This window comes from Microcaecilia unicolor, chromosome 6 (assembly GCF_901765095.1).
Source record: "Microcaecilia unicolor chromosome 6, aMicUni1.1, whole genome shotgun sequence".
NCBI lineage: Eukaryota > Metazoa > Chordata > Amphibia > Gymnophiona > Siphonopidae > Microcaecilia > Microcaecilia unicolor.
The window spans coordinates 157,121,063-157,147,238 of NC_044036.1; the positions used below are offsets into that span (position 1 = coordinate 157,121,063).

The 26,176-nt window shown below is 42.6% G+C and overlaps 1 protein-coding gene across 2 annotated transcripts in view; it reads left to right on the forward strand.

Annotated features, from left to right (window-relative positions):
- Window positions 1-26,176, forward strand: part of DENND6A (DENN domain containing 6A) — a 63,481-nt gene continuing 37,305 nt past the window's right edge. Inside the window, exons 1-6 of one of the 2 annotated variants that reach the window (XM_030206701.1) lie at window positions 1-254; window positions 4,552-4,590; window positions 4,691-4,733; window positions 9,068-9,180; window positions 14,391-14,471; window positions 19,370-19,475. In XM_030206701.1, coding sequence (XP_030062561.1) covers window positions 66-254; window positions 4,552-4,590; window positions 4,691-4,733; window positions 9,068-9,180; window positions 14,391-14,471; window positions 19,370-19,475 — 571 coding nt within the window. In that variant the 5' untranslated portion in view covers window positions 1-65. The remainder of the gene's footprint in view (window positions 255-4,551; window positions 4,591-4,690; window positions 4,734-9,067; window positions 9,181-14,390; window positions 14,472-19,369; window positions 19,476-26,176) is intronic. The other variant, XM_030206702.1, reaches the window with a different exon arrangement.

Here is a 26,176-nt window from a genome sequence, read left to right on the forward strand (position 1 = left end):
TCTAAGGGGTTTTGTTACTAGCTTTTGCAAAGAGTTGGTTTGCAGCTGTTAGCGGCAGAGGCGCTATGGCCTTGTGGGGCATCCCGAGGCTAGAAGAGCGTAATGAGCGGTTGCAGGATCAAGGCCCGAGCCGTAGCTTGGCGGAGGCGCTGTGTGTCGGGAACTCTTTGTTGCTTCCCTGGGACCGGTTCTCCGCCTGGCTGCACTGTATCTGTGTGGTGGGGTTTGATTTGGAGCTCGGTCAGGCGGTGGAGGTGAGGAGAGCTGCTTTGGTTGTTCGTATTGTTTCTGCGTGCCCGGGCTGGGGTGCGCGCGGCCAGAACTGTGTTCAGGATTGGCTGGAAGATGCTGATGCTGGACATTCCACCGCATTCTTTTGTGTCTTGGCTGAGCAGATGTGCATTTCGTAACCATTTGAAAGAGAATGGGGATTGAGAGGGCATTGTGTGTGTTGGGGGGGGGGGGGGGGGGGGTCTGTATTTCCTAGTGTAGGATTTAAAAGAAGAGAAAAAAAGCGTAACATAAAAAGATTGTGCTATTCAGTAATCGCTTCCGATGTGCGCTACTAAACTAAATTATTAGTTTAATGTGTAATTGTATGCTCTGTATAAATCATTTTGGGAAAGATCAGCTCTCACTTTAAAATATTGCATTCCTGGTGTATTTGTTTTGATTTAAATGACAAACTAAACCAAATCTACTGTATATATAACAGTTTGATCACTTTAGCAAAAATAAATCCTGCCGGATGGTGTTATTTTTAGAAACAGTGCATTTTATGTGTGCTATTGTAAATTAAGGTTTAATGCAGCTGTGTGTTAGCAGTAAAACTTTGTAAAATATTTTTAAACATGTTTACTAGAAGGGATTCACAGATCCAGGCTTATGCATATCATTTCTCCCAGGCTTTGTAGTGACCCCACCAATTTTAAAATTTGTTCTTCTGCATCCTTTTGTATTCCCCTCTTAAACATTTTATTATAGAAATCTTTAAAAAGACTGGTCTGTGACCTACAGAACTAGATTTGAGGATCTCTGCAGTAGTACAAGGGCACTTCAAATGGAAAATGTTACGTAGAATCTGTTCCTTGAGTCCCTTTCCTTGTCACTAGGAGGCAGATGCACTAAAGCTTAATGAGCCTTTAATGACCCTCCAACCAGGAAAATTTGATCCGTTGCATGCATCAAAGGGCTTTTACCAAGGAAGCTAGCAGCTAACGAAAACGGAATGGAGATGAGCAATTAGTGTAAAAACCCCATTGAAACGAGATGCACTAACCTTTTCCGATTGCCTTTACGCAGGAAAAAGGCAGGAAATCTAACGAGAGGTCTGGACCTCTCGTTAGGACAGCTCTGTGCCAGGAAAAATTGTAAAGTGAAACTTTGAGCCAATCCCAGCGCATTAGCAGAGCTAAAAGCGCTGTGATTGGTCCAAAGGACGTCAGAAAACACATCAAATAAAAAAGGATCGGGAGGGGGCAAGGGCGCTCATCAGGAGCGTCCTGTGTGGACGGCCATGCCCCCCCCCCCGCTGCTCCCCACTGTCCGCCACTTCCCCCCCCCCCCACACACACACGAGAAAGCGAAATTCTAGCAGCCCCGGTCCCCCTCCCTTCCTGTTCTTGTGTTTTTGCAAAGCTAACTCCGCTTCCCGTCATTCTTCCGCCACGGGCCCCGCCCCCGCTGCCCCCCCTGAGGTCGACTACGCTGCTCCCCCCCCCTCCACCGAGACCCCTCTCCCTATTATCGACCCGAGCAGCGCCTCTCACCTCTTTCTGAAGCGCTGCATGGGCAGGAAGATCTGTTGTGTTGGTCGCAGAGTCTCCATGACGTCTCTTCTTCCCTGGCCTAGGCCCGCCTCCTTCTGACGTAGGTTACTTACGTCAGAAGGAGGCGGGGCCTAGGCCAGGGAAGAAGAGACGTCATGGAGACTCTGCGACCAACACAACAGATCTTCCTGCCCGTGCAGCGCTTCAGAAAGAGGTGAGAGGCGCTGCTCGGGTTGGTAATAGGGAGGGGGGTCTCGGTGGAGGGGGGGAGCGGCGTAGTCTACCTCAGGGGGGGCGGGGCACGGGGCGGAAGAATGATGGGAGGCGGAGTTAGCTTTGCAAAACACAAGAACAGGAAGGGAGGGGGACTGGGGCAGCTAGAATTTTGCTTTTTCGTGGTGGGTGGGAAAGCGGCGGAAAGTGGGGAGCAGCGGGGGGGAGGGGGGGCAAGGCCGTCCATACAGGACGCTCTGGACGAGCGCCCTTGCCCCCTCCTGATCCTTTGTTTTTGGATTTTGCTGACCGGGTAGCCATGTGTATGTGTTGTAGCTTTTTTGTTTGTTTGTTTTTACGTTTGCAGCATGCGCAGAGCAGCCAGCAAAACGCTTGGCTGCTCTGCGCATGATTTAGGGGCCGATTACCGATGTGTATTGTGATTCTTTGATACATTGTACGTTTCAATACTGATCTGAGCATGTGTGACTTTTTTTTTTGGTGCATTCTTCGTTTTTTAAAAATCGTTAGGGACTTTAACGATTTTGATTTTTTTACGTTTGGTTGCTGCATCTGCCTCTAGGAATGCAGCATCCTATCTTAGCTACAGATTGTATGCATTCTTTTTGCAGTGGGTAAAAAGTACATGTACTTTTACATCAGTGCTACTCAAACTCCTTGTGGCTGCCAATGTAGTGCTTGCCCAAGTTGCCACGCAAAATGTGGCATGTTTGGAAGTGCTATGTACACCAAGCATATTCTTTTATCTGAACAGATAATATTTCAAATCACATATCACATACATATATGTTGTCATCCATAGGAAATATACTGAAAATTGTGAAACTCTGTTTTATTCTTTGTTTGTTTTCTGTTAGTTGTTTAAGACAGAATTTTAAATGGGATACTGAACATATACTCTAAAGAATTAAAACCAGTCTGCAAATTTTCCCTAAACCTAGTGCAAGTATAGCTTTTGGAGCAGACAGTGGTGACCAACACACAGATAGAGCAAGGTTTATAAATAAAGATGTATTAATTGCTATACATAGTAATAAAGAAAATGATGAAGATTAGTATTGTTCATCTTCTGTCCCGTAAGGTGGCTACAGTTGCACCTGCTGCTTAGTGCAGGTACCTTTCTGTCTTTTTTGAAGTATTAAAGTTCTTTAGCTTTGATTCCATCTTCATACAATATAGGGATCCTCTGTGTCTGTCCCGTGCCTTTTTGAATTCCATCACTGTGTTTATCCCCATATCCCCACCACCTCCGCTGGTAGGGCATCCAGGTATCCACCAGTCTTTCAGTGAAAAAAGTATTTCTTAATGTCGATGCTTTTAAGTTTACCTCCTTGTAGCTTCCTTTCGATGTTTCACAAGCAATCCTTGGGGCACACCCAGCCAGTCGGGTTTTCAAGATATCCACAATGGATGTGCACAAGATTTGTTTATGTGCAGCTCTAAAGGGCTGAGGTATGGGTGCATCAAGGGTGTTTCCAGGATCTAGATGTATGGTTGGAGAATACTGGGCATGAGCATTTGCACCAGCCAATGTTCTTTCTCAGCCTGCAGATACCTTTTATGAGATATCTGCAGGAAATTTTGGAGATTCAACAATACAGTAGTCCTTTAAAGCTTATTTGCTAGCTGGGAAAAGAAAACTCAACCTGTAGGGACTGGAACATTAAAAATTTGTTTCAAAAGCACATACAGCTTCACATGTCCTGATACCACAAATAATTAACAAAAAATGGTGGAGAAATAAAAGACATTGGCACATAAATATGGCTTAAAGGAAAACCACCTGAGCACACAGCTAACCATCAAATCATACAGAAATTATCAGGACAAGTGATAACTGTCATGGACCTAAACAGGAGTACAAAAAAGCTATGCTAAATAAATTAATTAAAAACAAAACAAAAAAAAAAAATATATATATATACACACACACACACTCTTGCAAGGATAAAAGGGCACGGCCAGCTTATCTGACAGGACATCTTCCAAATGTCCAGATAACTCATCCAGTCCGTCAAGATAAAGAGCAGCCACTTGTAAATCCTGTACCCCGATAAGGGCCCCCTTGTTTCGAATCCTGCTTCAGGAGAAGGAACTTCAATATTGAACCCTTGCATGCCCTTTTATCCTTGGAACTGAGTATATATGTATTTTTGGCAATTTTGTAGATTGTGTAAAAAGGACACAGTTTGGTATGTTTGTTTTTCTGAACCATTGAAGTAGCTTTTTTCTTCAGTGAGTTTTTCTCTCTCCTCGTTTTTCTGGGAAGAGTTTGGTTTTTGCACCTCCTATGATAAGAGCCCTACTAAGGTTGTTATGTTAGTGCAGGTTGTCACCTTCGTACACCCTTGGGCAGTTGAGGTTCATTTTTTTAAGGATTAGTTATAACGTTGGTACTTAAAACGGTGCTCTTTTTCTCTCTCTTTAGAGACAAAAAGGGTTTTTTTACATGTATGATTGTTTAATGTTTGTCTTCCATTTAATGTTAGTTTGAAAGAATAGTCATGTTATTCCGAAACAGAGCTTATTAACACATTTTCTTTTGTAGGTCCTTTATCCGCCACATTCAAAGCTGACTGACAAAGAGGTAAGTGTAACTGAAAATGTTTTAATACATCAAATGCATCTTTTTTTGCCCCCATTCTTTTAGAAGATTTATAACATTATTTCTTTATTTTTTTTTTTAGAAAACCAATATTTGCTATTTATCTTTTCCTGATTCAAATGCAGGTAACTAAAAAAAAATGTTTTCAGTGCATGTAATCTTTGAAATGATTGCTGTATAAATCAGTTTGGAGAATTTGCCTGGTCACTTGCCTGCCTGATGCGAAAGTGGCGGACCTCCCGCGTCACCTAGGTAGGATTTTAGATAGTGCTGGGGAGCAGCTGGCTGTCTTGGTACATGTAGGTACCAATGACATAGGAAAATGGGGGAGGGGTGTTCTGGAAGCCAATTTTAGGCTTCTAGGTAGAAAGCTGAAATCCAGATCCTGCAGGGTAGCATTTTCAGAAATGCTCCTCTTTCCATGCGCAGGGCCCAAGAGACAGGCAGAGCTCCAGAGCGTCCAGATGAGACGATGGTGCAGGGAGGAGGGTTTTAGATTTGTTAGGAACTGGGCAACATTCTGGGAAAGAGGGAGCCTATTGTTTTGAGTGCGCACCAGGCCAGTTTTGACTGCATCTGCAAAAGGCTTTTTTTTTTATTTTTTAAATGGGACAGGAAAAGGGCATGTGGTAAAACTGAAACCAGCGTGTATCTAAAACCAGCCTGAGCCCTTAACACAACTTATTGATCTGTCAGTAAGGGCTCACATGCTACATGTGTGGTTACCGGTCGGCGCACCCCAACTGCAAATTGCCACCGGAAACGGTGCTCCAAATCTGAAATTACTGCCAAGGGGCACAGTAGTCTAATTTGGGTGCATGGTGTATACGTGTAGAGCCTAACACGCCTTTGTAAAAGGACCCCTGAGTTTGTTAAGCAATTAATTTCTGTGCACAAATGTGGGTGGCGTATATTAACGAGATCCTTGAATCAAAAAACTCCAAACAGCCCAGAATACCGCAGCCAGGCTCATATTTGGAAAAACTAAATATGAAAGTTCAAAACCCCTAAGAGAGAAACTTCACTGGCTCCCACTCAAGGAACGCATTGCGTTCAAGATCTGCACGATTGTACACAAAATTATTCACGCAGACACCCCAATCTACATGCTAAACCTCGTGGACCTACCTCCCAGAAACGCCAGAAGATCAGCCCGCAAATTTCTCAATCTGCACTTCCCCAACTGTAAAGGTCTAAAATACAAGCTGACACACGCCACCACCTTCTCTTACAGGAGCACGCAGTTGTGGAATGCATTACCTACAGCTCTGAAAACCATTGATGAAATAACTAACTTTCGCAAATCTCTGAAGACACATCTCTTCAACAAGGCCTACAAAGAGAATCCATAACCTTACAAAACTACCTCACCAACCCACCCAGTTATTAAAGACCAACTTCTATACTATCCTAACACCTTCCTTCTCTCATCCCTTATTTAATCTTTGCACATTACTAACTGTATCTGATATATTGGAATGACTATGTCATAACAAAACTCTGTAAGCCACATTGAGCCTGCAAATAGGTGGGAAAATGTGGGATACAAATGCAATAAATAATAATAATAAATTGAAAATTCTGCAGGAAACAAAACACTTCTTGGACTCACTGTGGATTGAAATTCTGTGTGTAAAGGGGAAAAGGATAGTGATAGGAGTGTACTACCGTCCGCCTAGCCAGGATGAACAGACGGATGCAGAAATGTTAAAGGAAATTAGGGACGCAAACAAACTGGGCAACACAATAATAATGGGTGATTTCAATTACTCCAATATTGACTGGGTAAATGTAACATTGGGACACGCTAGGGAGGTAAAATTCCTTGATGAAATCAAGGACAGCTTTATGGAGCAGCTGGTACAGGAGCCGACGAGAGAAGGAAAAATTCTAGACCTAGTCCTTAGTGGAGCGCATGATCTGGTGCGGGAGGTAATGGTGCTGGGGCCACTTGATAACAGTGATCATAATATGATCGGATTTGATATTAGCTTTGAAGTAAGTATACATAGGAAGTGAAATACGTTAGCGTTTAACTTTAAAAAAGGAGACTATGATAAAATGAGAAGAACGGTGAAAAAAAAACTTAGAGGAGCGACTGCGAGAGTCAAAAATTTACATCAGGCTTGGATGCTGTTCAAAAACACCACCCTGCAAGCCCAGGCCAAATATATTCTGCGTATTAAAAAAGGAGGACGGAAGTCCAAATGACAGCCGGCGTGGTTAAAAAGTGAGGTGAAGGAAGCTATTAGGGCTAAAAGAAAATCCTTCAGAAAATGGAAGCAGGAACTGACTGAAAATAATAAGAAACAGCATAAGGAATGTCAAGTCAACTGCAAAGCGCTGATGAGGAAGGCTAAAAGGGACTTCGAAAAAAAGATTGCGTTGGAGGCAAAAACACATAGTGAAAAATTTTTTTAAGGTCACTGGCGTAGCCAGGCTGCCAATTTTGGGTGGGCCTGAACCCAAAGTGGGTGGGCACAAAATTTTCTCTCTACCCCCCTCCCCCAGCAAAATTTAGTCACACTAATCAGATGCATTTGTCACACAGGGGTAGAGTGCTGCTTTTCAGTTCATCAGGTTTCAGAAAATAATTTATTTAATAGCCTAACACCCTTTTCAACGAGCTTTCAGAGGCCAAAACCTCCTGCCTCAGGTCAGTATAATGCTGTTATGGTATCCTCTCCTGACCTAAGGAAGTATTGGTCTCTGAAATGTTATTAACACAAGTACCATATTACTTGATCCTAAATTAAAAATAAAATTATTTTCTTTACCTTTGTTGTATGGGCAATTACTTTTTCTCATTGTGTTGCTCCCAGTCTCTAGATTCTGCTTTCCTTCATTTTCGCTTAACTCTTCTGCGCCATTTGTCATTTTTCTCTCCTTTTTCTTTGCTTTCTTCAATATTTTTCAGCCTCTCTCTCTGTCCAGATTTAATTCATTCTTACTATCCATTCTTTAATTTCCTTCTTTTTCCTTCATCTACCTATGGCTTTTCATCTTTTTCTCACCCTTGTTCTCCCCATGCCCTTTCCTCTTATTCTCCAGTCTTTCTCTACTCCCCTTTTCCATCCAGCAGTTCCCCTCTTTCTCTCCCCATCCTTCCAGTGTCTCCCCTCTTTCTTTCTGCATCCTTCCATCCAATGTCTCCTCTTTCTCCCTACCCTTCCACCCATCTACCCTCTCTCCTGATCCTTCCATCTAATGTCTCTCTCCCCCTCCTTCTATCCAGTGTCTCTCTCTCTCTACCCTTTTCTGTTCAGTATCCCTTCTCTCTCCACATCCTTCCAATCTCTCCCCTTTCTCTCTGCATCCATTCATCCATCTCCCCCTTTCTCTCCCGATCCTTCCATCGTGTCTTTCTCTCCTCATCCTTCCATCTGTTTTCCCTCTTTCTCTCCCCATCCGTCTACCCCCCTCTCCTGATTCTTCCATCCAGTGTCTCTCTCTCTCTCTCTCTATCCCCTTCTTTCCATCCAGGCCCGCCCACCCAACACAGACCTGCCAAGTCTCCCATGAAACACGCGGCGCCAGCTCCTATTTCCGGCCACTGCTGCTTCTCCTGTTGAGCAGCAGCGGCCGCTACAAAAACAAAAGAGGTAATTTAAACAAGCAAAAATGTTTTTAAAAAGCAAGAACGGCACCGCAGGCAGCGATTAGGCAATGGCTTTCGCCTCGGCAGCTGCTCCTCTCGCCTCTCACGTCACTGCCCCAGGGTCTCATTATGGCTCTCAGAAATGGAAAACTCTTGACTTCTTTCTGTCATCAGCTGTCTAACTGTATTGCTTAATGTTTGATCTCAGCTTAATGTATACCATTGTTTTGTATAGTATAAGTTGTTGTTGTTTTCTTTTTCTTTTGTTTGCTGTATTTTTGAAAACCTCAATAAAAATATTTTTTAAAAATGCTAGATATATTGAGGCCAGCTTTTGATACTGCTTGCAAAATTTGAAAATGCAAGTGGTGTGCACACCACCTGGGTGCCATACCTGTGTCACTAACCTTTTATACTGGCATACAGGGAAAGGGAAGGGGAACAATTTTCTTGTAGATATACGTGAAAATGTTTGAATGTTACCCTGGTTCGTAAAAGTGAGTAGCAAAATAAAGAATGGTGTCTTATGGACATTTTGGAAATTTTCTATGATGTATTCAAACTTGTTTGGAGAAACAGTACATTGATTGGAAGTAATGTCAATGACTGTCTTAGAAAATGTCTACAGTGATACTATTTCATACTGTTTTCAGCTTATTCATGGAATTGAATTGATTTGGAGAATGTTTGTTTGCAGCTGCTGTATGGTAGATAAAGCTGCCTTTTTGTTTTCAGTGTACTTAGTCATGATTTCTATTCTTCAATTATTGCATGAAATTAAGAAAAAAAAATCTGTTTTGTATTCAATTTTAATTGTCATTTAAATTAAGTGTTTCAAGTTGTCCTTCTCTTTCTCAATAGGTTGTCTTGGAGACACACAGTTTTGTTTCAGATTTCGTCAGTCTTCTGGCAGGAAGGTCTCGCTCCATTGCCTCATGGACCAATTTGATAAAGATTTACCTGTTTATTTAAAGGTTAGAATAATTATCAATGACTGCTAAGTCAAACAAATCCTGCTTATTCGAACCTATTGCATGATTCATGGTAAAGTTGTCCTGTATTTAGTGGCACTTATCTCGTTAAACATCAGTGAACAGGCTTCAAGATTATTCATTGTCTTACCTGTATATTGAAAATCAATAAAAACACTAAACTATAAACATCAGTGAACAGATATCCTGATAAAGAGGTCCTGTTAACTTCAGATAGCCCTCTTCACCAACTATCTATTCAGTTAAGTTTAACTGAATGGTTCCCACACTGTAAATCTGGATTCGGAGAAGGCCTTACATAAGGTGGCCTGTCCTTACCTCTTCCAAACTTTGCAGAATGTGGGCTTGGGGGGGGGTTATCGAGCTATCAGTCTCCTTTATGCCAATTCCACAGCCTTTGTTTTGGTGAATGGGAGCAGGGTGGAAGTCCGGTGTTTCACAAGGCCCTTTCTCCCCCCCCCCCCCCCCCCCCTTTTTTTTTTTTAACTATACCTGGATACTTTCCTAGATACTATTCAACATGAGACAGATATCACTGGTGTGTGTGTATTGGCCCCCATGAGATCTGAGTTCTCTCATTTGCCGATGACAGCTCCAGCGTAGTCTCTGTCTGCAGCGTATGCTTACTACTAATGTACTGCATTGGGAGTTATGAATTGGTCATGCGATGTACATGTCACCTCATCGTACCTATCAAGCCCAATTTGGAACTACTGTCTTTGTCACAAGTGCGGTCGCGCTGCGGCCACTTTGGGACATTTGTTTTTGACTTGATCCGTGATCACTGGCTTTTTGTGGACTGTTGGGACGCATGTGTCTCGACTTTGGCACTCACATTGGACTCCCGAGCCACTGTCTTTTGTTTTCTACACTGAATCTTGCTCATCCCATTTCTAAAGGATTTACTGTCTTTGTTCGATGGGGAAGGGTAATCTACTGGGTGGATGAACAACAAAATCCCATGTAAGTACAAGAAACAAAAAAAGGAGTGAGAAGTGGACAAATAACTCCAGAGACTGGGACAACTGAGTCGAAAAAGACATATTTTATTAAGGACTCGACACAGATCTGTGTTTCGGCCACAGGCCTTCCTCAGGAGTCTAAAATTGTTTGGAACGAACTATCTGATGGAGGTTAGAAACAAACTTTCATAGTAAGGTGCAGATGTGAAGGCACCGTATAAGAGTGGTTATTATGAAAAAAAACAGCGCGTCGCGCTGCAAAAATCCGATTTTTGCAGCACGATGCGCTGGGTTTTTTTTCATGATAACAAAGATCTTTCTCAAGACCATTCTTATACGGTGCCTTCACATAGTAACATATAGGCATATTTTCAAAGCACTTAGCCTTCCAAAGTTCCATAGAAACCTATAGAACTTTGGAAGACTAAGTGCTTTGAAAATATGCCTCATAGTAACATAGTAGATGACGGCAGAAAAAGACCTGCACGGTCCATCCAGTCTGCCCAACAAGATAAACTCATATGTGCTACTTTTTGTGTATACCCTACTTTGATTTGTACCTGTCCTCTTCAGGGCACAGACCGTATAAGTCTACCCAGCACTATCCCCGCCTCCCAACCACCAGCCCCACCTCCCACCACTGGCTCTGGCACAGACCATTTAAGTCTGCCCAGCACTATCCCCGCCTCCCAACCACCAGTCCCGCCTCCCACCACCGGCTCTGGCACAGATCGTATAAGTCTGCCCAGCACTATCCCCGCCTCCCAACCTCCAGCCCCGCTTCCCACCACCGGCTCTGGCACAGACCGTATAAGTCTGCCCAGCACTATCCCCGCCTCCCAACCACCAGTCCTGCCTCCCACCACCGGCTCTGGCACAGACCGTTTAAGTCTGCTCAGCACTATCCCCGCCTCCCACATCTTCACCTTACTATAAAAGTTTGTTTCTAACCTCCATCAGATAGTTCGTTCTGAACAATTTGAGACTCCTGAGTCAGGCCTTTGTTCAATGGGCCCTTCTTATAGGGAGACTGTGCATTCTTTGGCAATGGCTGGTGTCGAACTGTCCTACCTTATCACATTGGAGAAACTTGATGATTATTCAAGCCACTTTTGAGTGCCAGGAGGTGCATGACTTGAATACTCCTTCAGGCCGCTGCTTCACTGTCATTTTGAGAACATTTCATTAACTTCAGTTACTTGTAGTTGCATATTGAATGCCTGATCGGCCTGTGCTCCTATTTGTGGCACCTATTGTTCCACTTGATCCCCAGCATCACACCCATTGTTATGTCTAGAATTGGGATGTGGTGGGAGGTTGGATTCTGAGGTTTGGGTTTGTTTGACTGCAACTCTGGTTAAGAGAATTGTTGTATTTTGTACGCATTGTATTTTGCAGTCTTAAATTGCTCTTATACCGAAAAAGGCAATTTAAATATTTCTTCCAGCACCTTCCTACGTCTTAATTTTGAGTTGTTTGATCGGATGTCTCCTGTTTACGAAGGAGGTGTGAATTCCTTTTGAAGGCCCAGTTCTCATAGCTAGCCTATCTGCCCTGAGCACTCTGGCCCCAATGCTCAAAGCTCTGGCACTGTTCCGAATAGTGTCGTAAAAATACCGCCGGAACAGCACAGAAGAGCAATGCCCTAATGCTCAATGTAATGATGCAAATATAGGCGCACTCAGCATTAGGGAGTTTGGTGGGAGGATTGTGCTTGGCACATTCGCAGAACAGTTCTGTGGTAAGTGGCTCCTGTGCACATATGCCCGGTGAAACCCAAATGTGGAGCACACATTGGCATCTGTTTTCTGTGGCCTAAATATGTTTTTTTTGTTAGCTTGAATGTTTATATTTAGATGCAAGAAATGAATGTCAGTGTGTGCTTTCTCTTAGGTCTGCTGTTTCTCACAGCCAGCGCTTAAGGGCTTGCACAGGCTTCCTTCTGCTTCCAAAAGCAATCGAAACCGGCAGATTTTACAGAAAGATTCATGAGAGAAACATGAGAATAATGAGAAATCCTCCCTTTCAGCAGCCTTCCTGCTCTGCCTGGTGTTATTTTTTTTTTTTTGCAGTGGTAAGGCAGTTTTGTTCCGAGCGCTCTTTTCTGAGCGTTAGGGAGGAATACAAAATGACCTTATTAACATGAGCTTGACTATATTGGCATACTCGTTGTTCATCTGCGCGCTCGTTTGTTCCCGCGCTTCGGGCCTCTGAACATTCTGCACAGATAAATACGGGTGCTAGTATGGCACTAATGGCCTCTAGCACCCATGTTTACTTTTGAGCATCGGGGCACACTAAATATGTAAGACTGTAAGCTTTGTCGAGCAGGGACAATCTAATCAAGACAGACAAACAGGACAAATGAGGAATTAGGGAATTACTTAAGGTGGGAATGATAAAACAGACATGGGTATTGAACAAGTGAATAGGAGTTAAAAGCCTCAAAAATTTGAAGACGACCAGAGGTGAAGCTTGACGTACTTAGGAAGTCTATTCCAGGCGTATGGTGCAGCAAGATAAAAGGAACCGAGTCTCGAGTTGGCAGTGGAGAAAAGGGTACAGAAAGAGATTTACACAATGAGCAGAGTTCCCAAGGAGTGTAGGGAGAGAAGAGTGGAGAACTACTGAGTAGCTCCAGAGTGAATGCACTTGTAAGTCAATAAGAGGAGTTTGAACTGTATGTGGAAATGGATAGGGAACCAATGAAATGACGAGGAGAGGGCTAATATGAGTGTAGCAACACTGGTGGAATATGTCATGCTGCAGAATTTTGAACAGATTGAAGGGGAGAGAGATGGGTTAGTGGGTGACATGTGAGAAGCAAGTTGCAGTAGTCTAAGCGTGAGGTGATGAGTGTGGATAAGGTTTTTGGTAGTGTACTCAGAAAGGAAGGGACAAATCTTGGTGATATTATAAAGAAAGAAATGACAGGTTTTAGCATTCTGTTGGATCTGTGCAGAGAGAGGAGTCAAAGATGGAGTCAAGGCTAATGGGCTGATGACCCCTTAGGCTAACTCTCGGGGTAGGCCCTGAATCCTTAGTTAGGCTAACTTTCTGGGTAGGCGCTGAATCCTTAGTTAGGCTAACTTTCAGGTTAGGCCCTCAACAGCACAATGTCATTCTGACAGTCCCTTTGCTCTTACCCATCAGATGTGGGACCAGGAGTATTCCTTAAGTGAGAAGAGATTTGTCTTGATTTTATATGTACAACTGTTTTAGCAGCTTGAAATAACTGAGGTTCCAAACAGTGCGTTAAAAAGTAGGGCAGTACATCGATGAAAAGTCTTAATCATACGATTAATTTTAATCACGCGATTGATCGCGTGAACTGGGTGGGCACCATCTCCCTTCCCCCCTCCCCCGCCGAAGGCTAGCCATGTTAGTCTAGCGGTGCCCCCCCCCCCCCTCCACCTTGAAGAAAGGAGGAGGGGGACTAGGGTTCCTTTCTCCTTCTGCCAGGCATCTCCTCAAAATGGCAGCATCCTGGGATGCACTGGGTGGAGCCTAACTACCATTTTGTGTTCTTTTTTTTTGGGGGGGGGGGGGGGGTTACCTGTTTGGAGGGGTTTTGGGGTTCACCGGAGCTCCCAGATCTTACATCCTTGAGGAAGGTGGGAGAGTCTGAGGTTCTATTGGACCTCCAGGCCCTTATGTGTTGGGGGGTGGGAGATCTGGGGTCCACCGGACTACCAGGGCTGTGATGACTGGTCTCCCCTATTCCTCCCCTGCTTGGCCCAACCCTACAGCCAGCTTCAAGCTGGCATAGGTTTTGCTGCGGGTGGAGCAACCTTGTTTGGTGCACTGCCCGCTGAGCATTGGGGAGGAATGCCAGGCCCTCTTTTGCATACATTTCCTGCTTATTGCGTTCAGAGCTGGCAAGCTTGTTTCACGCGCTCGCCGGCTCTGAGCATTCAGCAGCAGCAGCAAATTTGGATGCTAGTCCAGCACTAATGGCCTCTAGCACCTGTATTTGCTTCTGAGTATCGGGGCATGTGTGACTTAGTCGAGCAGTAACTCATCTGCCAATCCTATTTTACAGAGCTCTGGCAATGTGTAATTTTGAATGTTGGAAATAGTTTTGGGATATAATGATGAATTACTAGCTACTCAGTTGAACTATATAGAATATGACAACATGAATTTTCATGTTAAGTAGCAAGCAATAAGTGTGTGTGTTCTTAAAAAGTCTGTTTTTCTTTTCTTTTTTTTTTTTCTCCTTCCTTACAGAAGGATCCTGCATACTATTATGGCTATGTGTATTTCAGACAAGTTCGCGATAAAACACTAAAAAGAGGGTATTTTCAAAAGGTAAAATAATTCTCATTAAAGTTTTGTTTTGCATTTACAAAATTTTATTTAAATGACCTCAGAAAGCTTCTTTTGATTGTGATTAGTTAAAAAGGACTTTGTTGAGGGGATGAGAACCTGACTTCCAGCTCAGAAAGGTATACCTAAAGTGTTCAGAAATATAAGCACTTCTATTAGAACTAGTGGCACCTGTATTTATTTGTTGGTGACAAGCCAGTTAATTAGAATGTTCCAGATTTAACTTGCTGTCAGAAAAGACCGTGTTGAGGATTTAGCAGTAGCTCTTAATAAAGCATATATGAATTGCATTTTCGCACATTCATTTGAATATGATTTTCAGTTAAACAGCACACATTTTCTGTCAGGGCTATTGTCCTCTTCCTCCCCCCCCCCCCCCCCCCATTTTAGGCTGTTCCTTCTCACTGTTGATGGATGATTGCTAGTCTCTTTTTAGATCAAGATAACAGAGCGTTCTTCATTACTTCATATTGCTGATATTTTATGATGGGAGAGAAGTCCTTGTTGAATTGCAAGGATGTATGTTCTTCTCCCTTTACAAATGCACATGTACAACATTCTAGCATAATAGGGAAATTGTATTTCTCATGTGCCAAATAATTCCACTTCAGATTTTAAAACTGTTCAGCTCTTACCCTTATTGAGAAGGGAAGGGATTTTTGTATATAGTTTATGCTGTTTTCAGTTGTAGCTCAAGGAGAGTTACATTCAGCTCGGTTCACAAGGAGAAACTCCAAGACGATTTTTCAGGACATGTCTGTCCCTATATAAGGGGAAACTGGGAGTGCTATTGAGTCTCCCTAACATGTCTCATCCAAGGATTAGTTAAAGACAGAAGCTAACCTGAGACTGTTTCAACTATAAGCTTTCAAGCAGACATAGTGAAAACTTTTTATTTAGTGGCTTTTTGAGCAATGCCAATTTTTGTCAAAAAATGTGACTAGTCACTTGACCACAAAATTAAGAACATGCTTCTGTGTGGAGATAATGCTAATTCGATTACATAGCTTCCCACTATTCTAAACCCTGTGGGATAGTTGTGTTCATCAATTAGCAGGTGGCAATAGAGAACTGACAACTAAACTGAGACATATCTCTCTTGGCACCCAGTCCAGTCCAGCTTCTCAGTATCTCTCCAGCAGGTGAATGGACACACTTTACAGCCTTTGGTTCTGAATGCTTTGCTCCTGGTCTGGTTGGTCAACTGGTCCCCAGTTGAGCTTTGCAGGTGGCTTGAGTCTCCACAGTCATATCTGGAGGTCTTCAGATCCCTATCTCTGTGGTGCCCTGTGAATTTAATTCTTGCCTCCTTTCACCTCTTCCCTGTTAACTGTTGAGCTGTCGTTTTTCCAGTACAACAATCTTAAACGAAAAAAAAAGTATGTGTCCCGATTCTTTCTCATCTGTGGTAAGACTTGTGGAGTCTGAACTAGTGAAGTCTGACTAAAGTTTGATTCAGAATCTCTTGGAGGCCTGTAAGTTCTACTTGGCACAGGGGAGGGATCCTGATTGACTGCTTGGGACACGTACTGCTCTGGTGACAATTGGGGCGAATGGTGATTCCCATGGAGGCAGTTAAGCAGTGGTCCTCAGCCGGTGTCGGGGCTTTGCAGTGCATGCAAGCTGGGAATCCCGCAGGATGTGGAGGAAACGGATGGCAACAGCACATCTTTAGATTTGGCACAGCATCTAAATATGCTTTGGTCTTCAGGCTTTCTGGTAGGGCCAGTGTGCAGTTTGACTCAGGAGACCACGGGAACTGGCACCATTTTGTCAGGGCTAACTGGTAGTGAAGAGCAGCCTTTGGCTGATTATGTGCAGAGCACTGCCACCATTTTACATCCTCAGGGCCCAACAGAGCAGTCAACTGCATTAGGGTCTTGGCTTTCTTCAACATGTTTACATTGCTCTTAGGTTAGGCCTATTTACTGAAACAGGGACAGTCAGAGTTGCTGCAAGGTGCTTCAGTTTCTCGCCCCTCTGACTTCCAAGAGATCTCAGTTAGCCTCATCTGCTGTCCTGAAGATTTATCTCTGCTTCTCCCTCCTTATCTGATGTAGCCTTGGTCTATTCAGAGGGGCCATTGTTGACTGAGCCTTTAGAGGAGTTAGCGCTCCCTCCTGAGGAGAGGGATTATCCAAAAGTACTGAGGTTGTTTCTTGAAGAGGAGCTCAGTATTCTTATTTCTGAGGCACTGCCAGGAGGGAGCTCTAACTCCTCTAAAGGCCTTAGAAGGACCTGTAAGCCAAGATGGAACTCCTGATGCTGAAGCACAAGGCTCCATTTTGGCTTAGAGGTCCTTTTAAGGCCTTCCTGATGCATCCAGACTTTCAGGACATGATTATAGCAGAATGGGTCTTGCCAGATGTCAGGCTGAGAGTGGAAAGAGCTAATCCAAGGCTTGCCTCTACTCATTCTTTCTGGAGGAGAAAGATAAATTACAGCTTTCCAGAATGAACTCCCTGGTTATGGCGGTGACTAAGAAGACCACCTTGCCAGGGGAAGGGGGGCATTGCCCTAAAAGCCTACAGAATAGGAAGCTAGAAGACTCGCTGAAACAAGCCTTTGAAGTGGCCTCTTTGGGTCCTCAACTGACGGTGTGCAGTTTGTTTGTGGCAAGAGCATGCCTGAAGTGGCATCAGCAATTTGCAACACAAGATGGGCACTATAATGCCCAACTGGAAATGGGGTTGGCATGCTTGGCGGATGTTATTTATGACATGTTACGGGTCGTGGCCCGCAGTATATCTGTGTGTTACAGCACGTCAGCAACTCTGGTTGCAGCATTGCGCAGCGAATGCAGCATCAAAGTCGTATCTAGTTAAACTGCCCTTTCGGGGCAAGTGGCTATTTGGAGAAGAACTCAGTAAACGGTGAAAGAACTGGGGGAAACAGCCACAGCGGCTGCTGGAAGATAAGCCAAAAGCCTCTGGTCAATCGTCTTCAGAGGCCTCTCGATCTTGATTTCAAGATAGCAGACGGTACCGGCCTGCTCGTCAGCAATATGGTCAGGAGTCCAGCTTTGAGGCATGCCAGTCTTCCTTTCATGCGGAAAAGAAGTCCTATCAGTCAGCTAGAGCGCCCAATGCCTCCAGATCTTCACAATGACTTATGCCTAGTCCACTCTTCTCTTCTTCTGGTGGAAGGATGTCTTCAGGAATTTCGGGAGGAGTGGGCAAAATCATGCCAGACCAGTAGGTTCTGGATATTCGTAAAGAAGGTTACAAGTTGGAGTTCTCCCGCCTGGTTGCTCCTCTCTTCTTGCAGCTTCTTTGAAAGGGAACCAAGACAATCGAGGTTCAAGCCACAGTAGATTTCCTTGCTGGAGCGCCAGGCTATTGTTTCAGTTTCCCAGGCCAAATGAGGACAAGGCATATACTCTATCTACTTCATTGTCCCAAGGAAGGAAGGCACCTTTTGTCTAGTCTTAGATCTCACAGGTCTAAACCATTGCCTCTGAGTGTCTTGCTTCTGCATAGAGACACTAAGAGCAGTCATAGCTTCAGTTCAAGCGAGAGAATTTCTCACTGGCCTCTGTTTAAAGGAGGCATACTGGCTGCTGTATCAGATGTTTCTACATTGTGCTGGGCTGTTGCTTTCAGCTCAGGGCTTTTTCCTTTGATTGCACCATAGCTCCAAGAACATTTACCAAGTTTATTTTATTTCACTTTCATTTCATTTATTACCGTTTATTGACCTATCTTATCGAGAGTGGGGTACAAAGTAAACATATATAATAAATTAAAGATAGCAATTACTAGCATAAACAAAAACAATACAGATAGACTTATCACTGTTCTGTGTCCTTAATTTACCAAAGTCATATTTTAGCTTGCAAAAAAAAAAAAATGCTATTTCAGCAGTTTAAATAGTCCAAAGTTCTTCTGGCTCCCAGGTGCCCTTAGGAGCTAGAACTTTGAACTATTAAAAAAAAGAACAAAAAAAAAACTGTTCTTGGTGGCTGTTTGCATTTTCATGTAGTGTTTCAGAACTCGAGGTGCTCTTAGGGTACCTTTCTTCGCTTTTCAGAGGCGGTGGTCTCTCTGCACACGTTTTCTTTCTTTTTTTCTGAAAGTGGTATCGGCACTTCATCTCAACTAATCTGTTGAACTTCCGTCCTTTTGCAGAGTGGACAAAGAGGCTTGGTATTCTTCCTTGAAGCTTCTTGATGTGCATAGTCCTCAGATATCTGGAAGTCATGAATGAGTTTCACAAATCAGACAGATTGTTTATGCTTTTTGGTAAATATGGTATTGGCCTCATGGCTTCCAAACCCACAGTTGCTAGATGGCTGATGGAGACTATTGCATCAGCTTTATTTGCTTGCGAGGAAGCAAGCTTCTCGGGCCTAGCAGGCTCATTTTGTGAGGCACACAGTGACATTCTGGGAGGGAACTACTTTACTGTCTCTGGCAGATATTTGCAAGGCAGCAACATGGTCGATGCTGCATACCTTTTCGCCAAGCACTACAGGGTAGATTTCTGCATGCTCGGAAGCCATTTTTGGGCACCTTGCATGGTGCTTTGTGCATATCTGTTGTTCTCTACAAGTTGTCCAGAGATGAGGTCCACACATGTTTGTTCGTCTGGTTAATGTTAGGTTAGCAAGGAATTTAAGGTGGTGCTTTATTCTGAGTTTCTCCTTACAGCTTGCCTCCATAAATACCGAGGAGCTGGACTGGATGCCAAGAAAGAGATGTCTTAGCTAAGTTTTTAGTTCTGTATTGCCACCTGCTGGTTGAGGGCCACAACTATCCCAACAGGTTCTGGAATAGTGGAAAGGACTAATGGAAAGAAAATTTATCAGGTAAGACCTAATTTCACCTTCTTGGTTTTAGTTATGAATCTAATGAAAACTTATTTGCTTGTTTCTGTTTTAGTCACTAGTTATGATCAGCAAATTACCTTACATCAAGTTTTTCCAGACTGTGCTCAAGAAGATTGCTCCAGAGTATTTTGAGAAAAGTGATCCTTGTCTAGAAGCAGGTCAGATGTCCAAATTCTTAAGTATGGTTAAAAAAATATGATCTATAAAACGTCTTCCTTAAGGGTAATTTTTTTTCATGTAAAACACTGATTTTATGTGTATAAAGCCTGGTAGTTTGTTGTTTTAGAGGAGAAGGAAACAGCAATCATGCTAAATTAAAATGAATCATTTAACCTTAATATTGGATGCAAACTTCACTGAAACTCAGTTTGCAAAGACATGAGCTGCCAGGAACAAAATGAATTTTGAAAAACTCTCCGAGTCATGTAATCATGAGATTGTACCCCTGATTCAGGCATTTGCCGAAACATGGCCGCGTCAGGTTTTGTTTTTCACCAGTCAGATATTTTCATTATACCATACTGGTTGCCTCAGTATTTGTTCTTTCACTACTTTGTGTTCCTGAATTTCATACCAGGTCATCATGATGATTATCCTTATAAAATTAGGTCAACCTAAAAGTATGCATAGTGTAAACCGGCACTTGTACAGTATAAATGCTTGGGTGTGGAGCATGGACGGACACATAATTTATGTACATGTTTTATAAAATGAACGCTGTTGTGCATATTTCACTAGATTTTATGTATGGTGCCTAAAAAATATCTGTGCCGAAAAGAACGTACTTGGTGCTATTCTATAAACCTTGCCTAAAGTTGGGTTCAGTTTATAGAATACTCCTAGCACCCATTCTTGCAACTAAATTTAGACACAGCCGTTTAAGCCAACTAAAAGTTGGTGTAAAAGCACATGACTAATTAAGGCACGGATCAAGCATATTGTGTAACTACGTGTATATTTTAGGAACACCCATGCCCCTCCCATGGCCACACTCCTTTTTTTAGATCTGTACAGTCCGATTTACATGCATTGCTTTATAGAATACGTTTAATGAGCCACCTCTGGATATCAAGACCAGTTCTCTAACCACTAGACTACTCCTCCTCTCAGCAAGTGCACTAGTTGGAAAACGCTTACCCAACCATTTTCCTCCTAAAAGACTTTAAAAATAATGCGTGATCAGCGTGTGCTGACAGGCAATTTATTGCAAAGTGCTTTAACTCATTTTGCAGTAAGCCTTTTGTCCTGTGCTAAACATGCATTAGCGTTTAATGCAGTTTAGTAGAAGGGCCCAATGTGTCTCTCTAAAATAGGCAACTTTTAACCTAGTGCTGTGTTAAACAATTACCCTCTTTATATTACTTTCAGAACTTTAAGTCATGGTGTTCCCGTTTCACCAGGCCTGAGTCTCCTTACAATGAAATAAATTTTAGACCAAAAAGGATAAATGTTAATGACCATTGTTAACTGTCACCTGAAATAATCAAAATTTTCTACTGGTGCTGCACTCTACTAAATAGTGGACCTGTGGAAGGGAATCACCAATAATCATTCAGTACTGACACCTAGCACATTCCAAAGGGAGTTGTGGTCTGTATGTCTTACTGAGGACATCACTATAATGATTGGTTTAAGGGAGTTGGGGTGGATATTTAAAAACATATGGAGGAAAAAGTGCCAGGTTTGTGCAAATGAAGGCTCACATCAGAATAGCTGAATAGAGGCTGGTCTCAACTGAGGTGAAACCCCAAAGGAACAAAAGAGAACTGCCAGACAAAAAGATACGTTTGAATTATTCAGTTGACCAGTAGTTCAACCGTGTAGTTGTAGGTAGGAATAGCATTATTTGACAGCTGTAAATCATGAAGGAAATTCTGTAAATAGTACCTAGAGTTGGGCATCAAAAAAAACAAACTGGGGGCTAAGCTAGTAATTTTTTTTTAATTAATGGCCATGCGTTAGTCGCCATTTTTATTTATTTATTTTTTATTTATTTAGATTTTGCTCACACCTTTTTCAGTAGTAGCTCAGGGTGAGTTACATTCAGGTACACTGGATATTTCTCTGTCCCAGGAGGGCTCACAATCTAAGTTTTTTTTTTTTTTTTTTAACTACTGTGAGCACTTAACTGTGCCCATTTTGTAGGTGGTAAGGGCTCAAGCAGTATTCCTGCACTAACCAGTTAGCACACATTAATGTAGATGCTCTAACTGGTTAGTGCAGGAATGCCCAGTCTCCGCCCCCACCCCCCCCAACATGTGTAAAGATATATTTTGTAGCGCATGCAAATTTGGCAGTTACCGCAGGATACCTGAGCATATCTTGTGGTGCACCACTTTAAGTTGCATTAGGCACACATTAGATCCTAATGCAGCTTAGTGAAAGGGCCCCTTAGTTCATACTAGGATTAAACACTCATTCTTTTCATTTTATTTGATACCTTTTGTATTTATCATCTTTTTTTTATTTTTAATTTATTTTTGTTTTTTTTTTAGTTACAAGAAAACCAGCGTGAGACATGAGCTTTTGAGGACCAGAGTTCACTTCATCAAATGAATCCGACAAAGTGCACTCTGGTCCTCGACAGCTCATGCCTCAATAAATTGGTTCATCCATAAGGTGGCACCTGCCTCTGTCGGTTTTGCTACACCAGGCTAACATGACTACCTGTTTTTAAAGAAAACCAGCGTGGCCTGTGTTAGGTCAGAATAATGCAGACCTGAAGGGGGTGGAGCCTGCAGGCCTGTGGAATGGCTACTTGAGACATTTGCTCCCTGTACCTGCGACTGATTTCTGGTAACAGTACCTCACCTTTACACATAATTTGGCTCAGTGATTGCTTGTGATATACTCGCATGGCGTCTGGAAAGCAGATCAAGATAGACACGGCTTTTGGAGTGCTGAGTGGTGGAAAGAGACCAAAACAAGCTCTCCAGACACCAATTAAGATGGTGCTGCCACATGACATGCAGGAGCTATTAGACCTGATCATGACGGAGCTGGGTACTATAAAGAACATAATTCATGGTGGTTCCCGACAAAATACTATGCTGCAACAAGAAATGGTTAATATGGTAGCACAACTTACTAATTGTAACCAAAGGGCTGCTCAGATGGAAGTGCGCAGTGTTCACGCTCGAGGATGACGTGCAAGTATGGAGGGCAGACCATGTGGCCTTAGAGGAGCTGTGTAAAGAATTGATGGATGCAAATAATCGCAGCCGTTGTAACAATATTCGGCTGATTGGATTACCAGAGGGTGATGAAGGAGCTAACCCGATAGCTTTTATAGAGGACTTTTTGCCGAAGTTACTGCAATTGTCTTTTAAGTTCCCTTTTGAGGTGGAGCTTGCTCATTGGATCCCAGTGCGCCGTCCTGACCATGATACACATGTGTGTCCCTTCATTTTGAAAATTCTCCTACGTGCTCAAGTTCTGGAAATTGTCACAAAAGCACAGGTCATGCAAAATCTACAGTGGAATGGTGCCCCTATAAAGCTTGTACCTGACTTTGAAAAGACATACTGAGCAAATGAGAAAGTAGTTTCTCTCAATGTGTTTACAGCTTCGGCAATTGGGCACATAGTATGGACTTTTTTTACCCTGCACTGATGAAGGTTACATAATGTAATTGCACTCAGAATTTTGAGGATCCTAATGAACTCAAAGCTTTTATTTTATTTACAGCAATATAAAGGACAAACCTCAAGTAGTGCCAGATTGGCAGTACTTGAGTTTTGTCCTTTATATTGCTGTAAATTCTGTTCTTCATGGGGTGCTATCTTCTGGTCGCTTTCTGTTTTTGTGGGAGTTATAACTATGACTATATTTAAATGTGTGTTTTTGTGTTTGATACATATAATTGTTTTTGCTAGTACTGGTTGTGGGGTGCTGTTCTTTGTATGTGATTGGGGGGGGGGGGGTTGGTGGGCAGCCACTCTCTGACTGCAGTGGGGATTGGTATGGCTGTTGGAAGGCGAATAGGATTTGGGGAGAGGGTCGGGTGGGTGTTTAGCTTTAATGTGTGATATGGCTTATAGAATGTCAGACAGACTTGTGTTTGTATTTCAGCATTTGACACCTGGGATTACTAATGTGGGTTGGATCATATGTGGGTCTGGGTATCAATAAGAATCCTGATGGGTTCTTTTTTTATATATCTATCTATATATATATATAGATATATATATATCTATATATATGTATATATATATAACATTAACTTTTTAAAGTTTTATTGAATGTTAATGGCCTCAACCACCGTATAAAACACAAAAAGGTTCTTGCATATCTTAAGAGGCAGAGAGCAGATCTTTGTTTGATCCGGGAAACATTTGGATGAGTGTGAATCTGTGAAATTACAGGGTGGTTGGCTCATCACAGCTGTTTTGCACCAGCAATATCTAAGAAGGGTGGGGTGGCTATTTTGGTGAATCCAACAGCTAATTTTGTAATTTTTTTAATTTTATTTTTATTTGTTACATTTGTATCCACCAAAACACAGCAGGTATTATGCATAAATTGTGAAGTAGTGAATTGATAACGGAGGGGGAGAGGACCTCAGACCAGTGACACCTTTTAATCAATAAGATTATATCAGTGTGGTCACAAACGTATAATCACTGGTCCTCTACCGACCTCCTCCCTAAGTGTTCAATTGTGCGCTTCTAATGTTTATCAGTGCTAAATATCACAGCAATAATGAATATTAATAACCATAGCTACTTAGCTTATCGCTGCTCAAACAAGGGGCTCATCAACGGTCCCGTTTCGCCAACTGAGGCTTCGTCAGGGGAAGAGCACCCTGCAGCGTCAAACTGTGGTAGAGACCTAAAAAACAAACACACAAACATCCACTCAATATCTCACATATCTCACAATATAGACTCCAATAACCCAAAAGCGATACTCGCCACTCCAGTGTGACTTACCTAGCAAGCCATTAAAGCCACCAAAGAAATGTGCGCCAAAGTTACCCACAATCCCATGAGAATTTAAACTCCACTATGGGGAACAGCTGATCAAAAACAACCGGACGTCACATCAGGTATATAAAAAATTCCTCTAGACACGCTGGGCAAAATATACTGCACTGCTTCAACGATCCACCTAATACATATTTTAGAAGAGACCTCGTGTCTCAACAGTGCATAACTTACATATGAACCTAAAAAACATCATGTACGCAACCCATCTCACAAGCAGACAAAACACAACCATTACATATATGAATGGGTTGCTGCCTTTAAATTCCATTGCACTAAGGGTCTTCTAGACTCTTATCCATTTAAATGGCAGCAGTCTGGTCTTAAATACTTGGGTATCCAACTGAGACCTACACTGGATGATGCCTTGGAAGCCAATTCTATAGCTGTGGTGGCCAAAGTAAAGGCCTTATGTGATGCTTAGACTCCTAAGTGGCTGACTTGGTGGGGTCGTATTGCTACAGTTAATGTCTATTGCTCCCGTTGTGTTGTATTATTTAATGATTCCTGTGGTTTTTTTGTTCCTTCGATTTCTAAGATACTGGATACACTTATCACATCTTTCATCTGGAGAGGTAAACAACCAAGAAATTTCATTGAGGAAACTACAACGACTTGCCTGATCATGACCTGCCTGCGTGGTATATGCTAGAGAGGGCATGGATAGCACCGATGCGTCTGCAAGATCTTCGCGGATTGCATCTATTGGATCACTTTTTGCTCCAATAAGATTATGGTTTCTACTCACCAGGCAGTACATGCTTTGGATGCCAAGCTTCAAATTCCGATTAGCGTCACCACTTGTCCATTATGGAACAATTCCATTCTGTGTGTAGATGTCAAATGTCTTCTTTGGTGGTCTTGGGTGGACAAAGGTATATAAACTGTGGGTGATGTCATGGACACATCTGCTTTTCTATTTTATTCCCAATTGCGGAATAAATTTGTCTTGCCTTTTCATCAAAGCTTCAAATGGTCTCACTCGCATCATTTATTGTGCAGTGGCTTTCTTGATTTGGAGCACTTCGTGTCGCATTGTCTGCTGCATATATTATTAGTTTAGGACATGAAGCATCCCAGCGGTACAGACTTATGTCTGTTACTGTGAACACGTTAATGGATAAGAGTCTGTGTGACCTCTGGTCTAGAGATACAAATATCTCTCACCTGTTAGTGAAAATGGTTTTGGACATGGTGTATACGCAGTTGTGCTTCTGCTTCTCTGTGTCACTCTTTATACTATGTTGCACACAGAATGGTTTGTCCGCCATTGCTATCCAGGCAATTCTGCACAACCGGAAAAACCCCTGATCAACTTAATGTGCACAGGTGGTGGAATACAGTGTGTCGCCTGCAGATATGAAGCCAATATTACTGAAAACCGGAATAGATTACATCACTGTACAAATTTGGGAGCCTGTTAACTTTATGCACAGTCTTGAATTTTGAGGGCCTTTTGTTTTTCCTATATATATGTTTGCTGTAGTATATCTGAATGCTCCTTAGGGATTGGTTGGGGAGGGGGGTGCTAGTTCTTGGTTTGATGTTCTTTTTTCTGCTTGTCTATGTTGATTATGCCTTTGTGGGCAGTGTGTAAAGTTTGTTAAAATTCCAAATAAAGGTGTGCATTCTTTTTGTAAAGTTCACAGCCCTTGGCCTTATGCCTAGCATTTCTGTTGCCCTTCTGCATGCAGAGAGCTTCATGGCATAGCTAATCTAATGTTCAGAAAGTGTAATCGCTTTACATACTTTTCATAGCTATGGAAAGAACTAGGAGCAAAAAATGTATGTAAAAGATCCAAGTGTTGTAAAGTGTATGCTGTTGATTAAAAACAAAACACTAAACGGTTCCAGGACATTGTTGACTGCCACAA